Source organism: Anas acuta, chromosome 25, assembly GCF_963932015.1.
Source record: "Anas acuta chromosome 25, bAnaAcu1.1, whole genome shotgun sequence".
Classification (NCBI taxonomy): domain Eukaryota; kingdom Metazoa; phylum Chordata; class Aves; order Anseriformes; family Anatidae; genus Anas; species Anas acuta.
This window is the reverse complement of record NC_089003.1, coordinates 3,579,531-3,603,914: the sequence shown is the minus strand read 5'-3', so window position 1 is coordinate 3,603,914 and position 24,384 is coordinate 3,579,531. Positions and strand designations below refer to the sequence as shown.

The following is a 24,384-nucleotide window of genomic DNA, read 5'->3' as shown; positions in this document are numbered from 1 at the left end:
AGGCCATCGTTTTCCCCTTTGCATCTTTCCTCCTTCTGCTCATAGAAAATTCCCCCAAAGCTGTTCTGTGGGCAGAGGGGCCTTCGCAGCACAGCTTGTGGAGCAATCCCCACCTCCAGCTGGGCTGGGGGGTTCTTACCCATTCCTACATCTAGAACGATGAGCGAACCTGTGTTGTGAACTCTTCTTCCTCTGTCCTGCCCGGTTGTGCTGGGTTGGGTTATTTGTCCAAAGACCAACCTTGGCTTTTGCAGAAGTCATCTGTACCTGCTTGCCTGCGGTCGGGACAGACTTGGGGCAGGCTCGGCGTGGCTCGCAGCATTACAGCTAAGCCACACGCGCGGCTCTGCTCCATGGTGGTGTCCTGCAGTGCCCAGCCGTGTGCCGGGTTTTCATCACGGATCCCCGACCCGTGCCCACGATGGACAAAGTTAAGGATTGAGGTTAATCCATAGCCCTGGACTGCTGCTTTGGCACTTGCTCTGCAGTGACCTCCCTTGGCTGGCTGCTGCTGGCGTGTAATCCCACTCCCCATACAGGACTGATTTAACTGCATGCATGCGATTTGGGGTTGTAGCAAGGATGCCTTTGGCCCCATATTCAAGCCATATTCCTATATATGTGCATACCTGCTGTTGACATAAACCTTCACCAATGGTTCTTGCACCTCAAAATCTGCACTAGCATGATCCATCCCTCTCCTGTGCACTCAGGAATAATGCACTGGTTGTTACCAGGATACAGCTCATGATGATTTTTCCCCAGTAGATAATGTGTGCACGCGTTTCTAAACCAGCTTCTTTCTTCTTTCAGCATCAGCTTTTTGAATCGTTTAAAAAGGAGGCCTTTAAATATCTAGCTGGTGGTTGGACTGCAGGCACAGCTGCGTGGCCTAACGTTTTGTGTTGACGTGTGCTCCATGTGGAGATGGGCTTTTTTGGCAGCAACGATGACACATCCTACAGCTAAATGAAATGGGAAGACAAATTATCTCGAGCTATTTTCACACGATACTTTGACAAAAGGGGATCAGGGTGGGGAATCCTAATTTCCAACATTTACTTGATTGTGTACCTTTATTAAACAAGGTATTTAGAGTCCTGAAACGTGCCGTGTTGTAACTGGCTGCTGCTTATCACAGCCTGATAATGTTCATCTCAGAAACTCCTTCATCACATCGCTTGGGATCCACAGGGCTGGTCCCTGTCTGTCCCCGTATGGAGTCGGTAGGGGCTGACGAGGCTGCCCGGGTGTCCCTTTCCTGGGGACTTGGTCCCATCCAGCTGTTAGGAGTGGGGAGCAGCTCAGCTGAAGATGGCAGTAGATGTCTGGCTTCACAAGGGATTTAGTAAGGGTCACCGTTGGCTTGGTGCAAGGACTCGGTGTCTAACCACACCTGCAGATGTATGGAGCCTGGTGCCAGGCGCTACTTCAGGCCTTGATAGTCAGTACTTCAGGGCTTGTGAAACATCATCATTTCTTTATCCCCTCCTCAGAACCTTGTTTCTGAATTGGGTTGTTCGTGTTGGCCATGCCTCTGAACGTCTGGAATGCCAATATTTCCTTTTGTTTGGCTTGGGAGAAGGGAGTCCTGCGGCCCAGAACCTGTTGGCACAGCTCTGGAGCAGAGACAGCTTCTTGCCGCCCACTGCACATGCAGGCAGGTTGCATAAGGGGGTGAGAATAGCTCCACATCGCCTTCTCGGGAAGGAACTGCTGCTACGCTTTATCTTGTACCATATTTGTTAAAAGTTTATATTTGGACAGGTATAAATACATTGTTGTGCTCTGTGATTGCCAAATACCCAGCTCAGCTGTGAAGACACCATCTCAACATTGAGCACGGGTTTGTTTATACACACGAGGCTAAATTCCTGCTTTCATGTTTGCATCAAAGCGGTGCTTAATACATGGCAGCGTAAGCATTATTTCAGCAGCTGCGCTGTGTACATGATAACCAGGCCTTCAGGACTCAGCTTCACACCGGGTTTGTTCTAACGCTGCGGTGTCCTTTGTTTTGCGTAGTCCAACCCCACAGAATTTAAAGCAGAGGAAATACATTGGTCAGCTTTGGTAAACGTGGGCTGGCAGACAGGGAGGAAATCCAACATTATTCCCTCCCAGTGCTTTACAGTTTCCCCCCTGAAGAAAGGAGACCCATAAGTACCTTTGTTTTCAGCAGTGCGTGTTTGAGTATCCTGCTAGTTCATGCAGAGGGGAAGGATCTGGGCTGTTGCTTGCTCTTCTTCATTCGTCTCCTTTTGACTGCTCTGTTCCTTATTCACAGCATTTCTGTGATTTCTCTCCATAAATGCAATGTAGATGAGTTTTTTCTACAAGATTCCTGTCTCCTTTATATCTTTAAGAAGCAAGATTTGCGCTTTCTGTTCCATGGTGGCCTCAGCAGTTCAACAGCTGATTAGATGAGTTGGATATGTTCTTCGTTTTTTGCTATTAGGGTCTCTGTTTTGCTGTTCAATGAGTATACGACTGCAGAGAATGATTGCTGAATGAATCTGAACTGCAACTTTTGTTTGCTTTTTGACAACGGTTTACATTTTTGTTTCAATACATGAATTAAAAACAGCACTAGGCAGTTTGCTGTCTGCAGTTCTTCCTGGGCATGCTTTGAAATTTCTAGAAAGTAGAAAAGGGCCGATAGTTTTGATGGGTAAATAAGCTTGTCCAGCCCTTAATTCATACTGCTCTTGCTCTTATGTAATCTAAAGGAGCTATATCAAGAAGACAGTAAAATCAGCCTCTTGCCAAGCTGAGCTTTTAATATAACCATGTATTTCTGAACAAAGCAGCTACTTTAAAACAAACAAACAAACAAAAAAAAAACCAACTAATTATTTATGATGCAAAGAAAATCCAGCTTCAATGAAAATAAACATCTGTCTCCCTCCAAAACCAACCCCCCAAACCCACCTGTAAATGAATTATGATAGGCACTGTCAATCTGTATGTTTAATTGTTAAATTAGTATTGGCAATGCTTTTGCTGTTGATGATGGTAATTACAGCAGTCTAGGGAAGCCTTCATGCTGCGATAGCTAACCTGAAGTTTTTCAAGCAATGAATGCAGAAAGCACGAGGGAATTGCTGCAGCTAAGTGCCAGGACATTGCACCAGCTGACATTAATACAGAGAAAGCCAGCACTAATAGCGGTAAGGGACACGGTAAGGAGCAAAGCACGGGTTTGATGGTGTCTCAGCAGAGGTTTTAGAGGTTTTGCATTGGATTTCTGTCTCTTGTCCTCTTTTCTGGTCCTGTGCATTTCAAATCTGCTTAGAAGGTCTGCAAGAGGACTCTCAAGGCAGCTCGTTGGCTTTCTTACCTCATTGAGATACGTCAGGCTCCTCAAATAGGCAGAGGGCAGAGGAGCAGTGGGGAGGTGGGGACTGTCTGGAAGCTGCAGGCATTGCCCAGGGGCAGCACGGAAGGTGGGCAGGGAGAAAGGGTAGCTGTTAAAGCCAGCTTTAATTCTGAGGGGGAAAAAGGATAAAGGTAAAAATGGGGAGATAAGGGAATGGAAAATTCGGAGAAGATGGGAGGCAGGGAAGAGTTGGAATAAGGCAGCACTTCTGAGGCAGGTTACGAAATAAGTGCTTGCTCTGGGAGTTGCCTTTGAGGAAAATGGCATGCTAAAGAGCTTGCAGAGGAGCAAGTCTATCTTTGATCCTTCCATTGTAACATCCTATTTTAAAATTTCAGTGGCAGGGGGGAGGTTGCTCAGCAAAGGGAGGAGGAGCAGCAGCTCTTCAGCCCTCAGCGCTGCGCCAAGCACAGCTCTGGCGTCGCAGCCAGATTTTGGTTTCCCTGCTCTCAAAATCTTCTTGGTCTGACGGGCTTGATCCTTATCCAAGGCACACAGGTGGCACATCTGGGTGCATTGCACAGGAGCAGCCAGCCGGCACGTGTGCTCGACGGATGGAGCAGTTGTGTAACACTGCTGGTCATGGTCCCGCCTGGGCAGCAATCAGAGCAGCTCTGGGGGATTCGGCCACTTGCAGGTTGTAGAAGTTTGAAACGTGGAATTTCTTCAAGATTTTCTTTGGAAAGATCAGGCCAAGCTTAGGAGAATGACTTTTTTCCAGTTATACTTCAGGTCTTTTTACCCTCTCCATCACAGAAGTAAATCTGCATGAGAAAATTGTTTCCTTTATTAAGGAAAGAATCAGACAGAATGACGGAATCGTAGGGGTTGGAAGGGACCTCCAGAGATCATCTAGGGAACCAAAGCAGGTTCCCTAGAGCCCAGGTAGGCGTCCAGACGGGCCTTGAATATCTCCAGAGAAGGAGACCCCACAACCTCCCTGGGCAGCCTGTCCCAGTGCTCCGTCACCCTCACCGTGAAGTTCTTTTGCATGTTGGTGTGGAACTTCCTGTTCTCCATATTGTGGCCATTGCCCCTTGTCCGGTCTCCACAAACCACTGAAAAGAGGTTGGCCAAATCCCTCTGTCTCCCACACCTCAGGTATTTATACACATTGATGAGATCCCCTCTCAGTCTTCTTTTCTCCAGGCTGAACAGCCCCAGGTCTCTCAGCCTTTCCTCACAGGGGAGATGCTCCAGGCCCCGTACCATCTTTGTGGCCTTCCGCTGGACTCTTTCCAGGAGATCCCTGTCTCTTTGTACCGGGAAGTCAGAAGTCAGATCAGGTCATTTCTTTCAGGGAGCGGTGTCTGGCCTGGTGTGCTGTGGCTGCCACTTCTTCAGCTTGGAAGTGGGCGCTGAGCAGCGCCTTCGCAGCAAAGGTCACGGCATTTTCAGTGACCAGGTCTGGGCCTGCTGTGGAACATCTCGCTGCTGTCACAGGATAAAAATGCCCCAAAGTTCTGGCAGGGATCGCTGGGCCTTGCACCCAGTTATACTGGGAATGTCGCTCGGCTGTGCCTGAGGCATCACTGGGAGCAGAAGGCCCGGTCTGTGGGCTCTAACTGCAAATAATCCCGTGGTCATGAGATATTTCAATTAAAGCATTTAGGCACTCCACGTTTCCTTGTCCCTATTCCTCTGTGGAGGTAAAGGTTGGTGAGCAGTTCATCTCAGCTGCATGCAGAAAGTTCTAGAAGCTCATCTCCTTCTAGAAGTATTAAATGAAAAAAAATGTCAAGAGCAAAGGATAAATTGTTGAAAACTAAATGTGGTCAAATGGTAGCGATTTCCTCAGGTAAACAAACAAACATCGTAAACACAGCCTAATACAATTTTTCCTAAAGTTTAACAAGTTCAGGTAATTTGGGCTTGTATCACTTTTGCCTCATCGGGAGCTTCATTTTAGGCATAGAGGAGTCTGTGTAGCTGCTGCCAGCAAAGCAGTATGGACCCTAAACAGTTTGATATCAGCTGAAGAATTATGTGTGCATGTCAATGTAATTAGTGGTCTGCCGTTATCAGCTATGCCACCTAAATTAGTTTCAGCATAGCAAAATGTGAATGACTGACACATATATAAAATCAAATCACCTTATCTATTCGTATCTTTTAATTTTATTTTTTTTTAATGCTGTTTTCAAGTAATGAATTTATATCGGCCCCTTTGCTGCACAGCCCCAGTTAAAGCCAGTGGTGCTGTAGTGTGCAGCTCTGGTCACCTGTGGGCTTTAACACGGGTTTACTTGGGCTGTGAATGGTGTTTTACAATTTGCCCTTATCTGACTGGTTACGATTCCTCAGCATGATCTTTAGGATATGGTGTGGCAATGAATTAGGCTTTGTTGCCGTACAGCTTAGCTTTGCTCCCAGCCTTGGCCCCTGCCACATCTGTTCACATGTTTTCTTTTAATTTGGCTATAATTTGATGCCTACCTTTGATCATTCCTGGCTTGTCATAAAATATTTAACTAACACACAAATAGTCATGCTTTCTTGCATCAGTGTCTACATTGAATAATTCCTTTTTCTTGTTGTTCTTCAGATCCCTTACAAGATTAGTCCAGGCTTTACGTTTTTACTGCTGTGGTACTAGAGGAGCACAGGGATGCAGAGCAGCCCTCCCTTGCACACAGCCTTGGAAGAGGCAGCTGCTACGGGTGTTGTAGGAGCAGGCACCATGAAGAATGAGCAGCAGATCCGTGGGTCTGCCTTGCGTGGAGGTTGTGGTGGAGGGGGTTATAGAAACAGGCAAAATGAGTCATGGCAAAGCAGGAGGACCAGAAGGTACTGGAGGATGCTGAATTGCTCTCTGTGCTGTGTAGCCTCTCATGTGTAACTTCCTTAACACCTACTGGCAGAACAGTGGCTGGTAGGGCACGGCTAAGTACCAACAAGGGCTCTAAGGGAGCCGATGCTCGCCTGGATAACAGAATGTATTAGCAGAAGTTCACCCGGGTATTGCTTAGTGGAGTTAGGCTCTGCCAATCTCTTGGGATTGCTTTGGCACAACCATGGTGTGCTGGGGGGGAACCAAGTCGATGGAGCTCGTTTGGATTTTCAGAAAACAGAAAACAAATGCTTCCCGCGTTTTTTCAGACTACAGGGCTCATTTGGAGGAAGCTGTGCTGTGAGGTGGTAAGAAAGCTTGATGCCTGTTTCAGAAGGTGACAGATAAATTAACGGAAGATAAATTTGTTGGGGGCTTTGGGAGCTAAAGCCTGGCTCAGAAAATCCTTGTGTGGCAGCATGCTGGAGGCTGTGAAGGTTTGTGCCTGTCCCCCTTTGCAAACTCTGCCCTAGGTATCTGGTGTCAACTGCTAGAGACGTGTCACTGAGCTGGACGAGCCGAATGCTTTCATCCTTCTGTGAAGGACAGCAATTTACAAAGTAATAACATTTCTTTAATTCTTCTGTAGCAGCTCAAGCTCTAGAAAAAATGCTGCTGCAGTGAGAAGGTGCAGCAGTGATTCCAAACGCTTGCTGCTTTACTGCAGCTTTGCAGCTACACGCTGTGATTCAGCTTTCCTGTAATCAAATCTCGGTGTAAATACGAACAGAAAGAAGGACTGTACAAAACAACAGAGGAAAACATTCTGTGTCAAGAAGAGTAGCCTTATTTTGGAAGCAGGCTACACTTTCTCATTTCTTCTCTGGAAAGAGCCATCAGTTAAAATCTCCTCCTCCCCACAGTGACTTGACATATCTTAAGTTGCGTTAAATATTCAGGTAGGTCTCTACAGCCTGACTTGTTCAACATTTATAAGTTTAAAAAAAAAATCCCTAAAACAAAAGTCCCTTGTTGGAGCACTGCAGTGACACATAACATTTGAAGAAGACAGGGGAATGCATTTGCAGAAAACTTTCAGGTTCTAAGGACTGTTGCTGAATAAGTTTTTTTTTTATTTTTCCTCTTTTTTTTTTTTGTCCTACAGTCAGCTTCATACAGAAAAGGGGAAAATGTATTTGCTTCGGTAGCTTTTTGGTTAGTTTCTGGTTTCTCTCATGCAAGTTTATCTGGAAATCAGAGCATTGTGTTTGGATGGTTCAGGCTGTAGGTTTAGAGAACAGTGAAGCGGTTTCTTTCCAAACAGTGAATTAACAGGATTACCCATAATTTGATTAAAGTGACCAAGCTCTTCGCTTCTTTCTTTAGAATAAATAGCCTTTACAGTACATCCAGGTTGTATTTGACAGTTCTGTATAGTGCCAGTGAAATGTTTGAGTCCCTGAATTGCTGTAAAAAGAAGCCTGGGATGGCAAGAGGCTGAATGGGAATAATGGTATCCAGCACTCGTGGTGTGGTGCATTCTCCTCTCATCTGTTTTAAGTTTAACATTTAATGAAATAAAACTGGTGGGAAAAGGGAAGTGAGGGAGGTGAGGAACGTTTTCTTCAGCCATTCTGGTTCTGCCATCCAGGGGAATTCTTTGGTTTGTTGAGCAGAACTTGTGTAGGCTCATAATGCTGACGGCGTGATTTCATCCTGTAGTCCCAGGCCGTCATTCACCCCGTTTTTTTAGGTTAACCAAAGTCTGAAACTTGAAAAGGCAACTGAATGCAAGAGAAATGTCTGAAACCTGTCAGTGGGTGAGTTGCTTATTTTCCTAATAAGCTGATTTGGGAGGCTGAGGCAAGTGGCACTGGCTTCCTCCTCTTTCATCCTCCCCCCGTCTGCGCAGCAGTTTCTACCTTGAGTCACACACAAGGAATTTCTACTAAAAGAGGTAATTTTAAAAGACTTCAGAAGATGCTGAAAATGAGAATTTTAGATGGGAAATGACGTGGAAAACTCCTGTGACACAGCTCTGAGGAGTCAAACCCGATCTCTAAAGTTTAAATGGGGAGATGAAAGCCCCATACCCTGCTCCTGCCTGGTCTGGATGTTAAATAGGTAACTTGCTTCTCCTCAGAGCTATCTCCCCTATGGAGATAAAGGCTTTTTGGCAACCCACATTGCAAATGAATTTATCAACAGGGTAAGAGAGATTGTTTTGTCTTTTCTGGGAGCTTTAATAGGAGCAACTTTCTTCCTAAAGGCTTGCCAGGGTTTTCAAGGCAGCAGCAGCATCACGGCCCCATGTATCACTGAAGGCTGAAGCACTGGGGCAGACCAGGGAGAGGGGGCTGCATTGCTGTCACCCCAGCCGACCGAGAAGTTTGAGAACAAATTGCTGCTCCATTTGCTCTAGCTGACAGCCAATAGTTGCATGGTAATAAGAAAAATGGAAGCTGAGTTACAATTCTGGAAGTGCGGAGTGGATATAAATTAGCATTTTAGGCAAAATTATTTTCTGCCTGAGTACCCCAATTTATTGCAAATATCTTTGAGCTAGTTGTTATTGAACAGTTCCCACAGAAAGCTGTTGGCTTATTTTTTCTGCATGTAATTACAATACAAGTCTTTTGGAAACAAGTTATTTTTTCCCTTGAAAATTAATTAGGGGTGCCTATTTGTACAGAGGGAGGTTACGATCAATTATTTGTTTTCAAGAGAGGTTGTACAAGTTAAAATTTGATTTTATTTTAGAAGATCATACTCCTTTCTGATGCCATTGAACTTCCTCGTGTAATGTTACTGCTGTGGCTTGGTCTTCTTTCCCCTGCTTTCTGGAGATGAGTGGAGGGATGTAAATCATACACATCGCTGATCTGGAGGGCGAGGGAGGCTGGGATAAGTTTCTAGCAGGGCCCTGTGGTCCCCCAGGATCGCCGCACCCATTCCACAGCTTATTCCTCGGTTTTCCAAGAACAGTTTCAGAAGCAAGACTAGCCAGACCTTTCGTGTTACAGAGTTCTTACAGTTTAAAGAACGTTTTAATTGAGACAGTTTTTGACAGTTGTTTATTTTACCTCTCCTTTTCCGTTGCTGTTCTTCCCTTCCCAGCTTTCTGTGCTCTCTTCTGCTTCCTTGCTCGCTTCCCCTTTCCACTTTAATTTCCTTCCTTTTCCTTTCTTTCAGAACCTTATCTCCTAAACTAACCGTGTTTGCTGAAAGTTTTGGAAGGAGAACAATGTTTCCAGGCAGCACATTGTTCTCACTTCTTGTATGCTCTGCCCTGCCCATGATGCTGCGATAACTGTGACGAAAGGAGACAGGCTTTTACATGTAATTAAAAAAGCTTTTATACTCCCAAATAACAGAATAGAAAAACAAAACAAAACCACCACCAACAAAAAAAATGTTACTGTTATACAGTGGTGTCTGTCAAATAATGCTGGGTTATCTGAAGAAGGATGTTAACTTACAATTTCCCTGTTTCAATCTTGATTTTTTTAAAATCTGCCCCTAAAAATCTTAATTATTGATAGCTGGTTTATTAGTGCCACAGCAGAAATAATCGGGTGGTCTGTCATTGTCTCTTTCTATGACTCTTAGCAAAATAAAGAGTCATTTGGGATCAGAGGAGGCATTGCAAGCTACGTATCTCGTGTGTTGGGTGTAGTCCAGCTGTGTTGAGTCTGACAGTTACTCGTTCCAGGAGCTCCATGGATCAATAGCACTGCAGCACTTAAAACATTTTAGTACGAGGGAGACTTCGATAAAGTCCACTCGCTGCAGCATTACGTAGTGTTGGGCAGCTTCCAGCACGTGAATCAGCCCTTGGCACGGCGTCTTCGTTATTAAGTAAAGATGGGGAATATCCGATGCATGGAGTGGCCGCATGCAGTGCCCTAAAATGCGAGGTTTGGAAGTTTGCTCTTCAGACCACTGTGCGGGCTCTTCCCGTCACAGACTCAGTCGGGCAATTTTTTGTAACGAGCCGGTGCATTTGGGGGATGGCCCACTCTCTATACATAATTTATGGAGTAATATTGTGCTCACATGTTGAAGTAATTCGGCCCTTCTTCAGCTGAATCGGGTGCAAGAGATGAGCCTGCGGCAAGCACGGATTTTCATCATTCCTGGCAGTCTTTCGCCTCTTTTCCTAGCCTTTGGTAAAACTGGTGTGTTTTTATACAAACAAATATAACTTCCCTTCTAGTAGGGCAGAGGAGGGTTCAAAGCATTGCTGAAAATCAGCAGTTCTTGGTGCGTACGGAAGGGAGAGGACAAAAAGCTGGGCAGAGTTTGAGCCCCACCATGGAGTAGCAAAGCGAGTGAGCTTTGGTGTGTGGCTGCGTTGTGCTTGTATTCCTCCTGAATCCCATGTGTGTGTCCGAGGAAGCCATGGTGACTTGTGTCACCGGTCCCAGGGAAGGCTCCCAGCCTGTTCCTTGCTGCTCAGCCCACCCTTGGTGCTGTGGAGGAGCAGTTGGCCATCCTCGAGCCTGGTGCCCGGATGGATCGGTTTGTTCTGACCCGTATGGGTGTCAGCGCACACACAGGGCAGGTATCTGCACCGCAGGCAAACCGTGGAGTTAATTAGTTCAGATCCGCTGAAATGATCTGAAAAAGCGCCTGGAACACTTTGTTCAATCAGGTCAGAAGATGCTAAGAGCCCTTTTTTGTGTGTGCGCGTGTGAAACATTCATTGCAGAGCTGAGCCTGAACTCGGTAGATGAAGCCTTTTGCTAATCCATGATAATTTCCTTTTATCAATGCTTTTTAATATAAAGAAACCCTTTTTTAATTAAAATGCTAACTCATCTATAAATTACATGACAATGAAGTGGTAACAGAGAGAATGAAATAGAATTAGGATGCTCGGTGGGCTGAAGTGGAAAACAATGCTAATAGAGATAAAATGATTACGCGGGAAGAATAAACGCACGCTGTTGGTTCTTTGTTGTATTTTTATTTGGTAGCAGATTGAATTCTTGACACTGTTCACAGAGGGCAACGGAATTGATCCCAGTACTCATTGCAGCCGTGAAAAAGGACGAGCCATCAGCAGCTCCTGGTTCCCGAAGTGTTTTTTGGGTGCAAGAGAAGCGTGTTGACAGCGGGCTTTGAGAGCGGCCGCGTTGGGCAGCTCTCCCCCACCACTTACTCCAGCCCCAGCCCCCTGCTCCTTGGAGCTGACTTCCCCAGGTGCCCCACAGAGACCTGGTCTCCCAGTCCAAGCAGTATCACGGGAGGTTTCCGTTCCTCAGGTGGGCATCCTTCAAGATACTCTGAATTTTTAGAGTGACTTCAATCGCATCCATCTTCAGCCTGCTCAGCTGCAGCCTCTGATAAAATATTTTGCCTAGAGTTAGTTTAAAAGTGCTCCACTCCAGTTCTGTGCTGGTTGTACATACGTTTGCTTATGTGTGCTTTTTCATTTCTATCAGAAGAGCAGTTTCAAACATTTTTCCAAAAATAAGTACACAATTTTTAAATTGATTTACAGCAGCAGGCTCATGTCTGCTTTAAAGACTGATCTTCAGGCGTCAGTGACAGCATTGTACTTACAGTGTCCTTGTGGATATTAAGGAGAATTAGCGTGAAAACAGAAGGAAATAATTTCTGTCTTTTCCCCCTCTGGAAGACAGACCACCTGCTGCAGAAAGTGTCATAAATGAGCCATCTAATTAAACTTTCTGAATGCTTACCCTGGTAATTGTTTTGCATTCCGCGGTTAATTCCTATCCTAGAAGTACCATCACTTTCCTTCAAGAGGAAAAATTCCTGTCAAAGTCGAATGAGAATTTGATTGGCACTGAAGGAAGGCTTTGCAGCTTTGCTCGACTGACTTGGGTACCGGTGGGGATTAAATGCACTGAGAACTGCAGGAACCGGCCCCGAAAATGTGCAGTATTTGTTTTAAATAACTTCCCTAGCTATTTACATCGGAGTTCCTACACCTGTAGTAGCAAGCCTGGTCCCATATGACACCAATGCTACGTTTGTCACTGAGTCCTTGGGTATAGGATGGACCCGTGGAAGGTCCATACTGAGGCTGCTCTCCTCTGCTCCTGGACACAAACATTGGAGCCTGGCTGACCCAAATGAAGGTTTTTGCAACTGAGCTACCCATCATTGGGAAGTGTTTCTGAATTAGATGTGCGTTTTGCTGTTCTGGAAGGACATCGTTAGTAACTGCCGAGCCCTTCACCTAATTTGGTATTACTTAGGCTGCTCCCTGCTCAAAACATCCTTTGTGTGACCAGGAAAGCTGCTTCGATGCTCTTTAATGCCCAGGCTCAGTCTGGTTCTTACAGCAAATCTGATGGAAATAAGAGGCCTAATGGACAGAGGCAGGTGTAGCATACTTCGAATAATTTTTCCATGCTTCTGTTAGGATTTACCCTACGTGCTAAATGCTAATCCTCTGACTTTGATCACAGGATTTCACTGTGGTCATGGGAGCACGTTCAGGACATAGGCAAGCTCTTGTGCACGTCACTTTGGCAAAAAAGGTCAATATTCTCCTTTAACACTTGGCTAAAAAATGCCAAAACAGGTTTCTGAGATGATGGCGTTGCCATTTGCTATTTCTTCCAGTAGAAAAATAATGCCCAGATCTAAGCCTGCTGGGGTAATTTTCCTTTGGACCGAAGATGGGAGCGCTCCACTCCTCTGCGGGGAAATCCTCCTTCATGTAATCGGGTTACATATGAGTGAGGGTTTTTTTTTTTTGGTCTTTTTAAGGTTAAGAACATCGGAAATGAAAGGAACTAGTGCGCTGTGGCTCTTCCCTGGTACGCAGTTACCCTGAGAAGATTTTATTGACTGGAGCCTTTTAAATGCAACTTGGTTTCGAGTCATGTTGACACAGCACATCTTGTCTGCTGGTACCATGCATTTTCAAGACTTAAGTCACTGTTTTTAGGGAATAAAACATAAATACTATAAATTGCCCTGTACGACTGAAGAAGTAGTACAGCAAGAATCAATCATTTAGATAATAATAGGTTCTTCATTATCCTGGAAACTTAAAATGGTGGATGGGATCGGCTTGTAGGATTCGTGAGCTGATGGCTTGTGCTGCCCTAGGTCGGGTGTTGACTCAAGGCAGGAATTAATGGGGTGAATTCTGGGCAGCCCGTTGGTGAGGGGCAGCAGAGACCCAGAGCAGATGCAGACGTGGGATGTGGGCGAGTTCCTTCTTGTGGATGGATTGGAGCTGCCGGGCTGCGAGCACAGGTGCAGGAGGGTGGGCTTCCATGGCAGGAAAGGTGGAGGTTTAATGATTTCCTAGGGATTACTAAAAAAAGACCAATCTTGAATCAACTGTATCTTAAAAGATGTACTTAAACTAAATAATTACAGCATCACCTTACTTTCAGTGTTAAGCTTTTACGTACTTTTTGCCTGTTCTTCAGGATAAACACCCCAAGCATGCAGGTTGTGCACCTTTGGAAGCCTTCAGCTCATTTCTCTTCAGGTCCACGCAGAAAGCAGAGTAGTTGGCATTGCCAGCCCTTCCTGTGTTTGTATATTTTTTCCTTCTTCTTTGGGTCAGTGACTCAAGTTTAGAGCAAAACCTTCTGGTGACAACCCCATTGCAGTCATTAACGTTCTGGCCTATGAGAACCATGTACATTGGGTATTTTGGTATTTGGTTTGAGTTGAGCGTTGCTCGAGCATCCCATCAGATGGTCTGCGGTTCTAGCGTTAGCCAGAAACAATAAAGAAAGAAAAGATGAGCTATTTCCAATTTATATTATAAAAATGACGGTTACTGGGGCTGTGATAAAACAACTGAAACAAACTTATCTGCTAGGATAATTGCAAATGAAACACCAGTAAATCGGTTTGTGCAGAATTATTATTCCCAACAACTTTGGTGCCAGAGTCATAATCTTCCCACTATTGATGTGTTTTCATTACGTTGGTATCTGCTACAAGATCATCACAGCAAATAATTTTTCCACTGGCATTGGCCGATTTGCAAGCTGATAGGGTTTTTGTGCGTGCGTGCATGTTTGGTATTTATGGGTTTGGTTTTAATCACCGGGCTGGTGGTGGTGAGCAGCGGGTTGCTTGTGCGAGCCGGGCTGGGCTGAGCACCCCAGCTCCTGCCTCCAGCACCCTGCAGCCTCGGCGCCTTCGGTGCTGCGAGGGAGGCAGGGGCTGGGGGCCTCGGGGGGCCGCGAGCCCCCCTTATCTCCACCAGGCGCTTACATTCCTGCTGCCTGGCACGGCTCGTCTTACACCGGCCCCTGCAGAGCCTGGAGGGGAGCGTGCTTTAAATATACCTAATGGTCACGCCGTGTTTTCTCGTGCAAAGTGATAGCACGGTGCCCGCGGTGCCTCCTCTCGCGTCGCATCGGGTCTCCCGGGAGCGGTGCTTAGGGGAAGGGGAGCCAGGAGGGTTGTTCAGCACCTATTTTGGTACAGGGAGTGGGGATCTGATATATTTTGGTAGAGGGAGTGGGATCTGGGTATATTCAGCCTCAGAGGGACTTCTGTTGACAAACCACACCATCAGCTCCATCTTCTTTTCCCCACCCTCTTTCTAAAAATCACCATGGTCACTCAGGTACCGGCTCAGCAGGCGAGAGCGGGCGAGCTGTGCGCAGCCTCGCTGCTGCCCCATCGTCAGAATTGCGGATCCGTTTCCAGCTGCAGGGGACTGTTGGCTGTGTGCAGTCTCCTTAAAAGCCAGAGTTTTATTGCTGCCTCAGAGGTCATCGCTTGACCTGTTGAGCTTTTATTGCAGGAGATGCATGAGAACAAACGTCCCCCCATCCTTAGGTTCAGATCCCAAATTTAATTTTCAGGACAGAGAACTATAAATATAAATTATGTAAATCGAGGCTATTATACTGAGAACCGCAGAGGCATGAAGCATACTGACCCATGATACAGTTTTTAGAGCAGCTTTTCAAATTAGCCTTTCACTTTAATGGGCATGTGAGTTTAACTTTGAAATGCAATACAATAATCTCTGCATATAACTTACTCCCCGGTTCTATTTCCCTGGTCTGGCAGGAATATCTGTTTAAAAACTTAGTAATAAAGGCATTTTAGAAGTTGTTATTTTATTGCAAAAGGTGCATAGAGCTTTCTTTCAGAATTCAGACCGGTCAAACATGCAGAAAAATCACATTCTCTAGCACTAGTGCTCAGTGCTGGTTTGTTACAGACAGAGTTTTACCTTTCCCCTGCTCTTTCTTTAATTCTCTTGAATCTTTTCTGGATTTGCAAGGATAAAAGTGAAGCGCTTGGGTTTTGTCTTCTTGGGCAGCATTAGTTGTAGTCCAGTCACTCATGTTGAATACCAAATCTGTTTGGTCAGACATTCAGGATGTTTCAAAATTGAATTTTTTTGTTCAGAGGAAACAATTACCGAAGCCAAAATTTGTGTATTCATTTTAGATATTTATAGTTAAATATCTGAAACCCTAACGGGCTCTGTTACCTCTCTGTGATCTCAGCCCTTCTGTAGTTGCTGAATGCAGGCCCATTTGCTTCCTATAAAAAATTTATTAAACAAAGTAGGAAAGAAAAAAGGAAGTGTTTAAGAGTATCAAGAATGTGCCTCGATACTCGCACGCTTTAAAGACTGTGCAGTTTGAAAGTTTTAACAAGAGCCATCTCCTTTGTAAAGAATGCAGATAATTTTTTTTCTGGCAAAAAAAAAAAAAAGGGTAACCTGATATGAGTCTGACAGTGTCGTTTAGTTAAGTGCTTCCATCTGTTGCTTGCTATTTCCCTTACTCATGACCTCTCTTTCTTTCTCCCCCCTCCTTCTCCTTAGCCCCTTTGAGGAAAGCAAAGTTTGTTGAGAGCCCTCGAATCCCAGAATCTGAGCTTGGCTCACCAACACTTTCTTCAGCCCAGAAACTGGACGTTGATGCATACTGCCCTGGTAAGCCGCATGCGAAGGGTCTGCGTTGTGAGGGAGAGCCGGCGCTTCCAGCCCAGGAGGCTTTTAAATGGCATACGGCTCCTTTTGGTAGCTGCTTGATTGGACCTGCCCCAGCCCAATTTTGGTGACTTGGAAACCCGAATAAGTGTTAGTTCCTAACTGATGCCCATTTACATGTGGTGCTTGTGGTCGTGTGCGTGTTCCAGGCTAGCCTTGTGGCCACTCTTAGACTAATGTAGAAGATCCAGAGAGTTGGTTTTAAGTAGATAAAAATGATCCAATAAACATACTACTTTAAATTTAATTTTTAATTATGGTTTTCAGAGAGGTTGGGATAAAAACACATTTCAGAGATACCGTTCTATCAGCTGATGTGAAATGGTGTAACCTTGTTTACCTACGTGCAAAAAATACTGCTTTTCTGTTTTTTTAAGGAATAGCTTCCAATTTATGCATCCTGTAGTAATTGTTCTTAAAAGCATACATCTTGGTGGAGGCCTCTGGAGAGTGCTGGTCGAAACATAAATAGAAGTGGGTCGTGGCTCTCCCTGGCTTAACCCCGTGTTCGTCTGGCTGCTCGGGCAGGCAGTTGCGTAAATATCATCAAGCCCAGACAGACCTCATGCAGATGTGCGAATGCCGTTAAATCTTTATTTAGCTGCGTCTTGCTGCGAGCTCGGTATCAAATCCCAAATTCTTCCTGGCTTGGCGAAGCGGTGGGGGAGGCTGGGGCAGAGGTGTCACACCTGGAGGAGGCCATGCCCAGAGCAATGGGAAGAGGTTTTTTAATTTTTTGCTGAGTTCTGCCATTTCCTCTCCAGGCTTTCACTGGTTTATGAACCAAAGGGACTCGTGTTTTGCCATGGATAGAGGAAAAGGATGTCAAGTGTTTTGGGATGGAGTTGTAAATCCGTGAAATGTTCCTTTTTGGTCTGTAGCTGTGGTAGAGGAGGTTGTAGGAATAAATGGTTCTCTGAAATCAGGGTATCGCTTCTGTCTGTGCATGGTGAGTCTGAAGAGTATTAGTATTCACAGTTGGAGGAATTAATTGAATGGTGTCCAGATTTTGAGTGCGGGCTTTCTTTAATGCGTTTTGTTTGAAAGAGGGGGTATCTTAGAAAAAAGGCAGTCCCTGTGCTTGAAAATACCTCCTTTGAGGCCAGGGTTGCTGTGAAAAGCTCTCTTTCTTTTCCAATGATCATGAATTACAATTAAAATTTTGCTGTTGCAGCCCTTTCTTCTTTTAACTGAATAGCTTCAGCTGTCATGTTTGTAATCGTTAATAATTATAAACTTCTTATGATTGCATCCACAGAGAATTATAATTGAATTGTAAATTTGGCTTAAAAGCATAAATTCCACATTGCCCTATCTCGTCGTACGTCTTGCAGACGTGTGTGTGTGTGTGTGTGTGTGTGTGCCTCTCCTTCTGCCCCTGGCTTCCTTTGCCAGCGTGGTTTGAAGGTGCAGGCATCCTCCCGAAGCCCACAGCCCAGCAGCAGGCGGTGACAGTGGCATCTGTTTTTTTTTTTTTTTTTTTTTTTTTCCTTTTGATCTCCTCCTCTTGCTGACAGCTTAGTGATCTTAAAGGAAAAGTGGAGTTTCCTAGTGCCTTGAAGCGTCATTAAAGAAACATGAAGCATCATTAAGAAAAAAAGGAGAGAGCAAGAGAGCGACTTGCCGCAGTAGGTGCTGGTGAGCAGCACGGACTTGGAGCAAAGGCAGAAATTTGGGCTTCCAGGAGGTTCCCCAAGGCCTGGGTGCCAGAGTGGCCTTGTGGAGCCTGGCTCCACAGTTCCTGTATGCTTGGCACTGAGCAGTGAAGCTGGCATTTGTCGAGGTCCAGAGGCTGCAGTTTCTGAAGCACCACGCCAGGCTGATGTTCGAGGTAACCAGCAGGTGAAGAGGGAAGAGAGGAGCGCGCTGGGGAAGGATTGCTGAAGCTGTTCGTGGAGGAGGTTGGTGGGATGCACCGTTTCCTCTTGCAGTCCTGCAAATTGTTCCTTCTTCGCCAAGCCCAGCGAGGAACCTGTGAGCAGTAACTCCGTGCAGATTGGCCCTTTGCTGTGGAACAAACTGGAGGGAGCTCAGGGGATGAGACCCTCGAAGGAGGCAGGTGGCTGAGAAGGAGCCTTGTGTAAAGAAGGGAAGAAGCAACAAAGATCTGGATGTACCCGTGGGGACATTGAGCACCGTCACAGCATCCAGCTCCTGATGGGAAGGGATGAATCCCACTCGGGACTATGGTGAAGCCAACAGGCAGTGCTTGTAATCAGCTTTCTAAGGAATTACAGCTCCTTTCTTCAAAGCTAGTCGTGCTGCAACCTTCTTCTGTGGGGTGTGTGTCCAGTGAAGGACATGAGCAGGCAGTGCTAAATGCTGAGTGTCTCCAGGAAAAAGAAGTTGGAGGAATGGAGCTTGAAGTTAAAACAAGAAAAAGAATAAAGTTGGAGATCTGCTAGAGCCTAGCAATTGAGTGGAGGTGGAGTGGTTGTAAAGTGATCCCTGACAAGTAATGTAATTAATTATACACTTAAAGGCAGTTTAAAACACTAAATAGCAACGAAGAGAGAACATTATCTACTCTGCATATAGAAATGATTATTTCAATTTGAGATGCCTAGAGATGAAATTTTGCTCAATGCTAAAATGTTTATTTTAAGGCTCGAGGCACATTTCAGCACATTTCGGGGAGGTGGTTTCCTCAGCAACCATTGTTCCACCGCTTGGCCTCTCCTGCTGCTGCGGGGAATTATTTCTTTTGACATGTTGCAGTGTGAATCAGTGTATGAGATGATGCACGTTAGAGATTCAACACTCAAGGAAGGAGAGAGAATAATAAAGTGGCTGGTATTTTTGAGGGAACTTCTAGTAGAAACGACATAGTAAAGATTTAAGCTTGTCATACGAGGTTTTAGAAAGCCATATTCTTTGGTGTGCCCAAAGAAGGCAATTCAATTCTGTAAGATGGATTTAATCTATTTACGTGAAAGCAGAAAGTGCCCCACATCTTACAGTTGTTTGGTTTAAGATGATGTCAAAAAACTCATCTGTGACTTTGAGGACCACATTTCTCTCAATTACATTACTGTAACTCATTTTGCAATCCTGGCGGTCATTTAGAGTTGAACCCTGCCCGTTTTGACTTGGGGTAGGCAAGGTGGAGAAGTTGTTGCTTGTTTTTTTATTTAGCATTGACTCTGTAAGGAGAGCCTGAGAGGCAGTGGATCCGTCTGTCCTCCCTCCCTGTTCCTGCTCAGACCTGGCAGCACCTTTGGGCAGAGCAGCTCCCATTTTCCTTCTTGTCAAACATAGACAAGAAGCGGCTGTGGCACCACGCTTACAGCCATCGCCTCACTGCAGGCAGGACAATGTGGCAGCGCAGGAGCTGACCTTCAAACCTCTGTTACTCAGCAGTTCAGAACTTTTTTGTGATGGTCTGGTGATTTGCAATTTAATCTGTAATATTTTTATCGCATCTCACTCTGTAGAGGTGGCACAAGCAGGGAATGGTGCACTGGCTACCTGGTTCTGCTTCATTCTTCATCACAGGGCATTTTTCTTTGTGCTGCTTTTTGTTTTAAGCATAGCATCTAAAACATGTGCGTGTTTTGACTTACAAGTGCTTAGGAAACCTACTGGAAGCAGTCTGAGATGGATGGTGCTTTCAGGTAATTGCTTTTTCTCTTAGATCCACGTTTGCAGTTGCATTTCATGTGATTTATTACCTTGCCATTACGTTTCAAAGGCTAAGTATGTTATGACATTATCTTTTACTGTGATTAAATTCTTCTTTGGAAATTTTGGGACACAAAACTGTCTGGTCAGTGGGTGTCTGCTTGTTCCACGCAAAGCTGGCAGGCGTCTGCTTCCATTCCTAAGGGAGTTAGTTAGGTACCACCGCAGCGCTGCTGCCATCACAGCGCTGTTGTTTCCATTCATCTCATTGCTCCTTTTTCTCCCTCTTTGGTTAAAGTGTCTCTGGGGTTGACATCTGCTTGCTTCCACTTCTTTCTTTTCATTGTGTAAAAATGTCTAGTTTTCATTTTACGCAAACCACGCGCTTCTCTTAAACACCACCAGGACATCTTTCAGGTGTCAGAGAAAGCCCTTCAACAGGGAAGGGGTGAGGCAGAGCTGTGCTCACATTGCTTGTGGTGGAAAAGTAATAAGCCAAAATAAAACATAAGAATAAGCCAAAAAGAAAACCCCCAAACAAAAAGTCATCCGGCAGGATCCTTGTCCAACCTCGGTCACATTAGCCAGTGCTGGGCTGGGAGGAAGGCCGGGGAATAATCAAACAAACCGTGGCCTGACAAATGGTTTTGCTGTTGAGTCTTGTGGCTGGCCCAGCGTTCTCAAGCCCACTGACCTGAAGGGAATGGGAAATCGTTGCGATCGGCCCTAATTGCAGCAGAACGGTGGCAATTCCCTGCGTCGGTTGCTATGGGAGCCATCGACTTCTCCGTGCTTCTTCTGGGAGCGCAGCGCTGTTCGGAGATGGAAACGGCCTCAAAATAAACCCGGCTGCGATCCTGAGTCTGCGATAAGAATAGCGACAGCATGGTTAGGGTTTGAGGAGTGTCTGCTTGGGATCAGCCCCAGGGCACTCGCTGTTACGTACAGATAGGCCTAGAGGGGCCTTCAGGCACGTGGGAGGCGGCAGCTTTGGGAAGAGGCCTGGGGTTGCGCTTTGTGGTTTGTGGAGCCAGTCTCTTCGTCATGGGGGCTCCAGGAGAGCTGGACATAACAGGAATTCCTTATTCTATGTTTTAACTGTTCACTGAGTTCAGATAACACGGTATTCCTGAAGCTTCCTGATGTGATCTGCAAACCGTCAGCTTCCCCTTACAGCCTTCGATTTGCTTTCAGCTATCTGGGGAAAAAAAAGGGGGGAAGAAAACAGCTTTAGGAGATCCAGAATCTGTTCTTATGAAGAACTGTCCAACTTCAGAGAGTCGCAGCGACTGCCAAAGCACCTTATCTACAAGGTGCTTGAAGTGTGTCCAGCCGCGGGGTTCCCTGCAGCTCAGCACCTTGGGCTGGGCCCGTCTGGATGGATCCTGGAGTCAAAAAGTTGTTTCACCTCGTCAGACAGGAGTGCTTCCCTTCCCTTCCTCTACTGGGAAATGGTAACTTCTTTGTGCTAACACTTTGGCTTAGTGAATATTTGTAGCTTTCTGTCTTGCCAGTAAGTAAATATGTACCCAAGCAAACTGGCCCTGTTGACTTTGAAGCCGTCGGCGATGGGCCTACAAGGATGTGTGTAAAAGCCTCCTCGTTTTCACATCTGAGCAGACATGACACTTAATATCACACTTTGCAGTATGCAGGGAGCATCAGAGACCTTCCCTGTACTGTGTACTTAACCTCTGCGTTGCTGATGGACAAAGGCAAGGTCAGGCTCTGCATACAATGAGCGACTCCCTGCAGAGGAGTTTCCTTTTCTAGGATATTATTTCTTAAAACAAGGAACAAGGGCAGCCTGCACTGATGCTCCCAAATACCACAATGCGTGTGGTATGACTGTGAATGTGTGATGGCCTGTGATGCAGAGACATCCGAGTTGTGTGGATTAGTTGGGAACAAGTCGTGCCAGGAGGCTGTTGGGTGTCCTCAGCAGCGTGGGCTGCTCGGTTTTGCTCCAGTGTTGTGTCCCGGTGGCCATCCATGCTGCTGAGCTGTCTTTGGGTGTTGGGCATTGTGCCGTAACTGCAAGTAAAACTGAGGATTCGATAAACTCGGATTGTTCCAGTGGGTGGTGTGGATGGGACAAGCGCAGGTCTCAGAGCCTCGACCCAACGCGGGTCTCCACGCTGGCCCAGGAGTCCTTGCACGCTCAGATGCCCTCTTATCACATCATCTGCCCATGGCTCCGTCTCCAGCTCCATGGTTGGCCTGACACACACAGCTGTAAAACAAAATTACCTCTTACGGATGGGACAAAGGCACAGCTAATAATGACATGTCCGCGTATAGTTCAGGAGGCTCACTGGACCTTATAATGAGGGAGAACTTTTTCAGAATTTCAGCCTAAAGTAACTTCAGTTCTGGCTTAGATAAAAGGACACTGATTTAGCTCTAGTCTGACGTGTATGGCAAAGGTACAAAATACCCTGCCTCAAGTCAAAACATCAGTCATATTCAGAGGTTGGAGTATCCAAACCGGAATCTTTATCCCAGATTGTCCTTTCTTGGGCAGAAAAGACCCATCGATACTTGCAGTTCTGGGAAGGCACTACATGTCAATTTAGATTTATGAAGCCATCTCAGCTTTTGTTCATCTTGTGGTAATTCCGATTCCACTCTGCATCTGTCAAACTGAATTAAATGCGCACTGCCATGTGTTCGGTGTTTGCCACGAGGGCAGTGTCTGCAGGTCCCAGGGCAGTGGCAGCCCTGACCCGTCTGTGACCGTGCTGTCCTGTGTCTTTAGGGCTCCCGCCTGCAATCTGTCGGTGTCGTTACACGAGCCTAATCCTTCATCTTAGCTCCTGAGCTGCCCGTTTCCTCAGGAGTTATTCAGGCTGTGGTTAATTTAGAGTTAGCCTCAACCTTTGGAGTTCATGCCTGTCATAAGTGGAAATACTGGGACCCTGAGAGGAAGGAGGGAGGAAATAATGGTAGGTGGGCTTCTTGGTCATGACTGCCAATTAGTCGTCCCTTTTCCTTCTGACTTGGATATTTCTTCCCAAATACTCTGCAGTCTAGAAGAATTGATCAATAATTCTACTGTCTTTGTTCCTGATGTCAGTTTTGAGGCAGTATGAGTTGGTTTCAACTTTTGTGGAGGCAAAAAGTGAATATTCACTTTACCAGCTCCAAAGATAATAGGAGGGTAGATGTATTTGTGGAAAACTGCTCAATCCTTGTAAGAGCTTGGTTCCCATGTCATAATGGTTGCATGAATCCGATGGATGCTTTCTTTGTCCCTTAACCAAAAGGCACTTGAACTCCAGGGATGCTATGGAGAGCTTCTCATAAGGGAAAATATGCAGTGCTCTGAAAGCCACACCATTACTTCTGCTCTCTTACCAGTTGCCTTGACTTCCTATCACTCTTCGGGACTGCAGAACAAGGACTTCTTTATTCTTTTCCAGTGTGAATATTGTTCCCGTTGCTGTAATTTGTTTTGATCATCAGTATTCTCCCCATCCTATCTGTTCCTTTCTCTTGGTCAGCACAGCTGCACTTTTGTGCTGAAGAAAGGAGATCAATTTGCTCATAACCTCCCGCAACCGCTGCCTGCAGGTGGATTGCCGACTGTATTAAGCAGACTTTTGGACATTTGATGTCACTAATTATTTGAACTTCTAATCGTTTGAAAGATAATTACTTTGAATCCAAACATGAAAAATTTGGGCCAGCTGCCAGCTGGAAAGGGCAGATAGCTCACGGCCTTGCTGGAAAGCACTGATTTTACCACCACATCTTCAAGGCCCTCCAGAGGCCTGTTGCTTACTGCAGGCTCCAAAATTGTTGTCTTTGGTCTGAAGTTGCAGCAGTCTTCCTCAAACTCCTCCATTTGTTCCCGAGTTTCCTGCTGGGTTCTCTTCTTGGCACCTGTTTTGGTTGCCTGGCGGGAGGAGATGCGTCGATGTGCAAGGTTACGTGGGCGCTGTGGTTCTGCCTTCCCCTGTTAGCTAACTTCAGCGTTGGACTTCCACCCAAATGACCTGAGTAAAATTGCAGCTCTTGCCCTGTGTAACTTAACCTTGCTGAGAGGATGGCTGGTGGATCAGATTCTGAGTTGTGTAAGGCCTTCATTGATATGGCTTACGTTTTGGAGAAACTACAGGTATTAAATGGATCTCATCAGAATGGGCAATGGGGGTCTTGCCGCTCTATTAGGTGCTGAAGGGATGTTGATTAGAGACCCCAGGTATTGGTTGCATTTGAAAATAACACCAAAAAGCATGGAAAATTCTCTGTTGCATTTGCAGTTGTTACTGAAATCATCTAGTTTTGTGAAAGTCCATGTGAGTACAGGAAGCAACGGAGGTGCTTGTTGCAGTAACGAATACAGAGCTGTATGAGCAGCTCATTTTGGTAACTCACAGTTTACAATTCTGCCAACATGAGTAAGTACTAATAAGTCAGAATCATCCAATAATGCTTTTATACTTGATGCTCTAATAGCTGGTGATTGTAGATTATTCATCTCTGTCACAGCTTCCATACCCAAACCGCACTTTTGAAATTCCAGGAATCTAATGGCAGTAGGTTTGGGAAACTGTTGTTTATGACCTAAAGGCTGAGGTCATGATTAGGTCTGATTTGCCTTGAATAACATTTATTCGGGAAAAGTGCTAACATATCAGC

General features: G+C 45.6%; 1 protein-coding gene across 21 annotated transcripts in view; it reads left to right on the top strand.

Moving 5' to 3' along the window:
* TANC2 (tetratricopeptide repeat, ankyrin repeat and coiled-coil containing 2) overlaps positions 1-24,384 on the top strand; it is a 282,832-nt gene that overhangs the window by 141,092 nt on the left and 117,356 nt on the right. For 15 of the 21 annotated variants that reach the window (XM_068661136.1, XM_068661140.1, XM_068661133.1 and 12 more), the window contains one exon: positions 15,952-16,062. The exons of the other annotated variants lie outside the window; for them this stretch is intronic. In XM_068661136.1, coding sequence (XP_068517237.1) covers positions 15,952-16,062 — 111 coding nt within the window. The remainder of the gene's footprint in view (positions 1-15,951; positions 16,063-24,384) is intronic. 21 annotated transcript variants of the gene reach the window in all.